Raw genomic sequence first — 9,044 nt, 5'->3', positions numbered from 1 at the left:
TGGGTTCAAGTTCAAGAATAAGTTTTGTCAAAATTGAGGATAAGACTGCTTATCAAACACGTCCAAGCGATGAGTTATGCATTGAATACAAACATTACAACCGGCCTAAATCTATAGTTAGGGAACCCAAAATGTGTTAAATGATATAGTGACTGAAGAGTTTCGTGTGCAATTTTGCATGCCAAGCTCTCTTTACCTACTATCCACCAAACCAATAAAACACCATTGACTAAATTGTGAAAAATGTGTTTCAAAACTCTAGGAATTTGTGGTAACCAAGCGAGGTGGCTTCATTCCTAGGTCAACATCACGGCAAGACTCAAATGAGAGAAAAAAAAAATTGGGTACAATTAAACACACAGATAAAAGATTGAAAGTCTTAAGCATTTCTGATCTGTGTAATTACTAGTGTTTAACTAGTTCAATTTTACTTCTGATTATCTGGATACTTGACTCAACTTCAACCCACTTTGGTAAAGGGTTGAAATTGAATACACATAATTCTAACACATACAAGTCATTTCAGGTATGGGAAATTTAGCAACAAAAAAGGTATGGTAAACTATCAAAAATGGTCCAGCCATGTAGGTAAATTATCTCTACTGGCTGTTGTAACTGTTACAATCCTTGTGAACAAAGGGCATTAACTCCACCTTAGTACCCCCACATTACAATGAATTGAATATTCCTTTTATTGTTGCAGTGTGCAGATTCAGAGGACTTCATTTTGTTCTTTACAATCAAGTACCATTAATCCATTTACAATTCTAAAAGTCTTTGCCCTTTACAAGCAAGTACCAGCACATTCTGCACATTATCACTTTCTAATTGGGAGTTGAACTTTATGTACAGAACAAAATGATTCCTGATATCTAAATAGGATTTTTATAATTTATGAAACATCCATAACATAATCTGAAATAACTAGTAAAAACTATACTTTTAATATTACCAAAAGAAATCCACCTTTAATTACACTTCTAGAGAAGCAAATAAAAGATTTGTCTTGCGTCCTACGCTCCAATATGCTAGACACGACACAGACACGACATGTATCCAACATGAAACATGCATTGTTACCTTATTCTATCCAATGCACTGAAGCAATGGATGGAAGCCTTGCTAGCAATAGATATTTCACATTGAATTTGATTGATATTCATCAAGATCACCAAATCCATATTTGAAGATGCATATTTTCTACTTCTTAAGAGTCCATTTGTTACAGTTATTTAAACAACAATTTTCAATATTTAAACAATATTATACGTATTTTCACACTTCTTCATCCACACATATCTCCAAAAAATACAAACAACATTATTAGAACAACATTACTAAATTCACCTAAAGTGCAACAAATTTTTAAAATCAGAATAAAAAGAAAAGCGAATGACACAGTTAAAATATAAAGGACGAAAATATGATAAAAGATTCTGAATAAATCAAACTTCTATCAACTACACTAATACCGGCACCATCCCTTTATGATGTACATACTACATATATTCTTCTTTTACTAACAAATCTATTTCTCCAACTCTAATTTCATCTATCATCTACAAAATTAAAAATAGTGGATATAAGCCATAATCATAGTATTCTTTAATCATTCAGATAGATATGTTGAGATCAATTCTAGGTTTCTTTATCAGCGGTAACGGGACAACAGAACTGCACCTAGGACATTTTGGATTATTTTTCGTTATCAATACGTAAGATAAGCAACCAGGACACCCTGCTGCCATTGGTGATGATAATAATTTATCTTCAAAGTCTTCTTCTTGGGTTTCTCTAATCGAAGATGATGACGATGAATATGAAGGCGACAATGGTGATTTCCCAAATGATGCTCTCTTCTTCAGTGGTTCTTTCTCTGCCCTTTCGAGTGCTGATTTCACCTTATCAAGAGTGCATACGCTTTGATAATTATTCGATGAAGATGGTGATGAGACCAACTTTAAATCCAGAGGAGTTTCATCAAAAAGATTTAATGTGATTTTCGAGGGTGAAGGAGGAAAATTTAAATCCTGAAGTCTTGGAACTGTTGAATTGATTTGGTGCTTCTTATCTGAGATTGAAGGTGAATTTGGGGTGCTACATCTTCGTAGGTAGACTTTCCCTGACTGCAAAAGCACACAAATTCACCAGAATAATTGGATAACATACTCCTACTCAGAATTATTTGATGTCATTCAGCAAAATTACTCCTTTCAAGAGAATTCCATGGTATATACACTTTTTTTTAAATGTACCATATATATCTAATCTTAATAGTTTCTATAGAGTATTGCCTTATATTTTTTTACTATATCTTTTTTTTTCAAAGTCTACTAATAGAAATTCGTTAAGATTAAAGTAGGTATGATATATTGAAAAAGAAAGTTTGTATCATAGAATGATCCCTCATCCCAAGGTCAAAAATACTTAGTAGTAATTAGTAAATCATAAGTTTCCAATTTTTTTTTTATTCCCCCATATTCCTAGACATTAATGATAGATTATTCTAATAAAAGATATGAATTTATTAGATAGAGAGATTCAAGCAAGGGAAATAGAAAAGGGTATTAATGATGATATAAAAGAAACTGTTAAAGAGGATACAGAGTGGGGTCGGAAGTGGTAAACATTGAAGAGCCACAATGAATAAATGGAAAATAAACATCTTCACGCTCTTAATTACTCCAATCCTCTAATATTGAAAACCTTTAAAGTCATTTAAAGAGAGCTATAAAGGCCAAGAAATTAAGCAAATTATTACATAGGCCAAACATAAAAATGAATTACAACCTGGAAATTAAAAGGTTTGGGGTTGCAGACTAAGAAAATATGTTGTACAATTTTTTTAGAACAATTGTGATGGAATGAGTTAACTTGGGTTGTCAATATTGCTCCAAAAGAAAAAAAAAAAAACTTGGAGTTTTTCATATCAGCATATGATTGAGAATTACAAAAAAGGAAATTTCTGAATTTTCACTCCCTCCTTTTCCTTCAATTTCTCTGTATCCAAACAGAGAACAAAAAGACAAGACAGAAAATTTTCAAAGACAACAATTTCACACAACAGACGAATCAATAAATCCTCCATTCAAAAAAAAAAAACACATATTTAAATCTCTTAAAAAAAAAAAAAACAGAACACCAAGTCATAGAAACAGATTTCCAAAGCAAAAAAAAAAAAAAAAGTATTCACATATAAAAATAGAAAGAATAAGCAAAGAACACAGTTTTCTTCATGAAAAGGTTAACTTTTCCTCATGAAAAGGTTAAATTTTCCAACAAAACAAACAGACCCAGATTAGAAAATGGACAAACCTTCAAGTCTAGGCACTTTTCCCAGCCATTTGGGACCTGCAAGTCGAGGTCCAATTCCTGGGAATCAACCACAAGCTTAGAGGTTGAAGAAGAAAAAGAGTTAGACCCACCACCAAGCAAGTTACGAGCAATCAGAGCCGTAGATTTCTCAGAATTCGAATCATTCCCAACCGTCCGATGTTGATCCTCCTTGTTATAGCCATTGAGAACTCCGACTAGAGAGGTCACATGACTAAAGGGGTGTTTGGTATATGTATTTGAAAACATGTATGAAAAAAAAATATAAAAATACATATAATGTTGTTTAAAAATTAAAATGTGTATTGGAGTAAATGTACCAAACACCCTCTAATAGTCGCTCAATTTCATTTTTTGTGCAAGGCTCTTACAGTTAACTCTTCTGTTCGAACCTCTCTCTTCTTGCTTTGCAATTCATGCATTGATAAATGAGAATTGACCTCTCTTTCAAACTTCGCAATTCGTGCATTGAAAAATGAAAATTTAACTACAAAACTATTGCGAATCTATCAAACATTAATTTATCTTTACAAATGATATTGGTACAAACAAATTTTGGAGGGGAGTGGGGACCAATTGCTTCTTGTTAAAAGGTCTGCATGCCCATACACTAAGGGTTATATTATATTTCACTGAAATTTATGGCCAACATGATTATTCCCCCATGAAAGTGAATAAACCCCAAGCACACGTGCCTTTCCATGTTCACCACCAAGCTCAGCCCACACATAAAATATAATACATGAGATGAGATTAGGTGAAGAAACCTTAACCTTATGATGGTCCCCCTAAATCATTTATGTTGCTTGCGACCTTTCAAATCTTAAACAATTCATTGATTGTTTGCACCCGTGGATCATTAATTCAAGTTACAGGTAAAGATTTAGTTGAACTGTTGAACCATATATTAATGATGATAGCGATGGAGACCAACTGAGCCTTGATATTGGGCTCCTTATCCTTTTGGATTAATTTAGGCTTATAGTGTGGGCTTACTTAGAAAATGGCTCCTGCTATCACCACTACTTTATTAGTCAAAATTCTTATTCATTAATAGGTGAATATTCATTCAGCCAGAAAGTGAAATTTATATATTCAATAAGCCCATTTATTCATAGCAAGAGTATCAATTGTTAATTGATATATATATATATATATAAAGGAGAAAACATCATTTTGATCCCCTATATTTTGGGGTTATAGTCGATTTAGTCCTTACATTTTGGTAGCAATCAATTTGATCCTTATTATTTTCATCTTGCAGTCAATTTGGCCCCTACCGTTAATTTACTAATGAGAAATGTCTACATGGCTAACAGTGTGCACATTTGGCACACCTAAAGCTTAGGTGGCTTAGGAAATAATATTAAAAAAATTTCATCTCAACATTTAATAAATAGAAAAAACCATATCAGAAAATTAAAAAAAAAAACAAAAAAAAAATTGTACAGATAATTTTTAAGCCAAAAAGAAATGAATTTAGATAAAATAAAACTTCAAAAATCAAAAGTCTCTATTATTTTCTTTCAATCCAAACCCACGATCAATAGAACTCAAATACATAACACACTAACACAAAATGAAACACAAAATGAAACAGAGCATATATGTATCAAAATTGATGCAAAACCCAAAAGATAAACTAGACCTAGAACATAAATCATATCCAAAGCAAAATAAAAATAAGACAGCCATATCTAAACGAAATTGACCCTGGATCCACAATCACAATGACAATTAAAAAGAAAATACAAATTTTTTTTTTTTTTAATCTTGCTCTTGGTGATGGAATCATCAAATTAACGTTAATAGCAGAGAACCATTGGCCTACATTTGGTAAAGCCTCTTAACTCCAATGGCTGTCTCTTCCAAACAATCTTGGCTTCATCTTATGGTACTTCTTGGGATCTATCTTCATACCCCTCTTCTTTTAGATCTTCTCAGCCTTAACATCCTCATGGATGGCTGTCTCTTCCAACCAATCTCAGCTTCCCCACCCCCATCATGACCCTAGTCGAGAGATGCATGGAGGGTCTCGCCATTTCCGGCGAAGACCGTGGCCGAGTCACAAGCGAAACCCACAACGGTGGCGTGGTCCCATTTTGAGAAAACATTGCATGAACACCAACAAACCTAGGTACCAAGGGTTGTCATGGTCTCATTAAGGACAGATAGTGTGTTGTATTTGAGTTCCATTGTTTATGGGTTTGGTTCATTTTCTAGCCAATTTTTCTTTGTTTGGTTGTGTTTGGATCAAAAGAAAATGAAAGAAAATAACAAAGACTTTTGAGGTTTTATTTTTGACTTTTATAAATTCATTTCTTTTTGGCTTAAAAATCATCGGTTTTTTATTATTAAATTTTTAGATGTGGTTTTTTATATTTATTGAATGTTGAGATGGCATTTTTTTTATGTTAATTAAAATTTTCTAATATTATTTCCTAAGCCACCTAAGCTTCAAATGTGCCAACTATGTACGCCGTTAGTCACGTAAACATTTTCCGTTAGTGAGTTAATGGTAAGGACCAAATTGACTGCTATTAAAATGTAGAGACTAAATTGACTATGACAATAAAATGTAGGAACCAAAACAATGTTTTCGCCTATATATAAAAATTATCAGGTGTTAAAACACAATTTTTTTTTTTCGTTAATTGTTCCATAACTCTCAATAATTTAATTTAAATTTTCAAATTTAGCATATTCCAATCACCATAAGATTTTCCTTTGTACGGATTATTATTTGAAAATGGGATACAACCATGTTAATCTTTTTAGGGAGAGCTCTACGCGCGTGGTGAAATACACTATTTTTATATTTTTTGTTTTTGTATAGTTGTTAGCTTCAACAGGAAGGGAAATTTAAACTCTAAATTTGAACACCATATCATTTTAATATGTTTTTTAAAACATAAAAAATAAAAAGCAACCATGTCCTTGTAAGATGTTTACTAATGGTCTTATGGCCTATAGACCTCCTTAATTATGTGGGGTTAACTTTTGAGGTTCAATCACACTAACTTATAGATTTAGTATATGTGTATATATACACACATGCTTTTCTCTTTCTTTTTTTATAGAGAAAATCTTTATATTATTGTGGCATCAATAATAGTCCAAATTTGAGCAATTAAAATAAGGTTAAGATGTACGGACAACCCCTCCAATATCGACCTTTTTCTAGTTACAACCTTAGTTATTAATTATTTTAGTTGAACCGTCTATATTAAAACATTAATTTAATGCACCCTTTTTTAGTTCATACGTCGAACAAAATGTGTCACAAAACTTACAAATCAAGAAACACATTATACATGACTAAATAAATGCATTGTACAGATGTTCACCATTTTTTATGTAGGGTTGAGTGGCCCAAGAATATATGTTGGGCTTTGGGCCTTGTCCGAGAACGTTTAGAGCCTGTTTGGGTAAGCCTTTTTCGTCACTCAATTTCCGTCACTCATCACTCAATTTTTCACATCCGTTTGCCTTCATCACTCAGTTTCCATCACTCATTATTTTTCACACTATTTGGAGGGCCCACACCTGTCACAGTGCAACTTTTTTTTTTTTTTCCACTAGCAGCTTCTTCTCATTTTTTTTTCCTCCTGGGTTGGCTGTTCGGTCTAGGTTTTTTTTTTTGTTTTTTCACTAAGTTTGGTGAGTCTAGGTTCTAAAGAAAAAAAAAAAAAGAATAGAACAGAACAGACGAACCAGTAAAAAAAGGAACGAACAGCCAACGCCAACCAAAAAAAAAAAAAAAAAACGAAACGAACAGCCAACGCCAACCCAAAAAAAAAAAAAAGGAACGAACAGCCAATGCCAACCCAGAAAAAAAAAATCAAAAGGTGGTCAAAAGTTGCGGCTGTGGGTCCCTCATGTGTGTTTATTTACGGAAATGCCATTGAGTTATGAGTTATGGAAACTGAAAATAGTCTTTTGTTGTTTTCAGTTTCCATAACTCATAACTCAAAAATCAGAGAATTAAGTGATGGAAACAGAGTTATCGTTTGGCCAAACAACCTTTTTACTATGGGTCCCACCATTTTTGAGTTATGAGTTATGGAAACTGAGAATTGAGTTACGGAAACACTTAAACCAAACAGGCTCTTAGTGGCCCGAGGACAGATAAACAATAATGAAAATGTGAGACTCAAAACTCCATGAACAAGCTACGAATGGGAAGGCCAAGGAAAGTAGGCCGAGGAGGAGTATCTCCTCAACTAAATAGAGTAGAGGTCAAAAAGTGTGTCCTGTCATCCAAAGTGACATTCCAGGAAATTCTATTAGTAATGATATGCATTATGAACGTATAGGACAAATGGGAGCTAGGAAATATCTAAGGAAAAGCTGCTACCACCGCATTGAATGCTCAGCAACTAACTCTCTGACCGCATTAATTAGGAAGTGATACTTGAACAGTAATTTTCAGCCTTACAACTACTCTCCAAAGACTTCAAGAAGGTGCTAATGTGACAGAGATCAACACTAAAAATCTAATCTACGCGTGGATGGTAACGATGAAAGGAAAATGATAGTATAAAATAGAAGGGAGACCCTGTGAGAGAGAGGGATCGAGAAATGGAGAGGGAAATACTGTAACAATAAGGGTTATACTTGTAATCAACTTCAAGAAATATATACAAGAACTGATCTCCTCAGACTGTACCGAGAATTATTTTCTTTAGGGAAAACCAGTCTATCTTTAGTTCTTTACCTAATTGTCATTTGAATCCATTATAATTGCTACTCAACTCATTATAACCTAGTTTTCCAATTCACTCTCTACAAATTCATTATATTAAGCTCTTTGGGCCTAGATCCTTTTAACTTTCAGGCTTAGGATTCAAATTGCGTCCTTACATTTTATATTTAAAATTTTTTTATAAAATACAAATAAAATATTTATTTATTTTTATTTACAGATAAAAAATATATATTATTTTTTTCCCCTCAAGTCACATTTCATGTACTCATTAGTGTAAAAATAAAATAAAAAATGTCAATTGACATACTTCTACCGGAAATAATAAGGTTATAATGGATGGAAGTGATGTAACTAAACCAATCAATGAAACAACGCCTTCAAAAAAAAAAAAAATCAATGAAACAACGATGTGTGAATTAAAATAATAATAAAAAACTGAGTAGGTGTGATTATAAGTCATATAGTTTCACTTTCCGTTCATAAATTTCAAGTGACATATTTGATATTTCTATTGATGATTGTCAATGTTATAAATAGATGAAATGGATGTGATCTGATTTACAAGTCGTATTAAGAAAAGTTTTGCAGTCGAAGCCACCAAAGCACAATGTTCAAAATCTTAGGTTCAGATCTTCTAGGTTCTTATCCAAATTCCAAAAATGGAAGAGCATGCAGCCATTCACAAAGCCAATCAACTTATAGAAATTCTGATTAATAAAAATTTAGATCTTAAACAAATAGTAAATTCATGTTTTCGTAATGAGAAATGATATGTTTACAATATTTTTACAACATTTTTATAATAAATCCTTAAGTGGCAGCTTGTTACTGGTTGTTATTGTTAGGGCAAAAAAGTAATCTTAGTGTTAGGTTCAAATTTGAACCAATACCAACTAACCACCTGTGATTTATTATAAAAATGTTGTAGACGTAGCACCCCTCTTTCATAATAAAAAACTTGGATATAGCTGAAAACTGAAAACTGAAACTGAAAACTGAAAAA

General features: G+C 32.6%; 1 protein-coding gene across 2 annotated transcripts in view; it reads right to left on the bottom strand.

Moving 5' to 3' along the window:
* Positions 1-1,377: 1,377 nt before the first annotated feature.
* Positions 1,378-9,044, bottom strand: part of LOC126720644 (uncharacterized) — a 28,946-nt gene continuing 21,279 nt past the window's right edge. Inside the window, exons 1-2 of one of the 2 annotated variants that reach the window (XM_050423373.1) lie at positions 3,316-4,045; positions 1,378-2,126 (exon numbers count right to left, since the gene is read on the bottom strand). In XM_050423373.1, coding sequence (XP_050279330.1) covers positions 1,614-2,126; positions 3,316-3,609 — 807 coding nt within the window. In that variant the 5' untranslated portion in view covers positions 3,610-4,045 and the 3' untranslated portion in view covers positions 1,378-1,613. Of the gene's footprint in view, positions 2,127-3,315; positions 4,046-9,044 lie in introns of those variants that run through there. The other variant, XM_050423375.1, reaches the window with a different exon arrangement.

The sequence above is a fragment of the Quercus robur genome, chromosome 4, assembly GCF_932294415.1.
Source record: "Quercus robur chromosome 4, dhQueRobu3.1, whole genome shotgun sequence".
NCBI lineage: Eukaryota > Viridiplantae > Streptophyta > Magnoliopsida > Fagales > Fagaceae > Quercus > Quercus robur.
The sequence above is the reverse complement of the archived record's forward strand: the minus strand, read 5'-3'. Positions and strand labels throughout refer to the sequence as shown.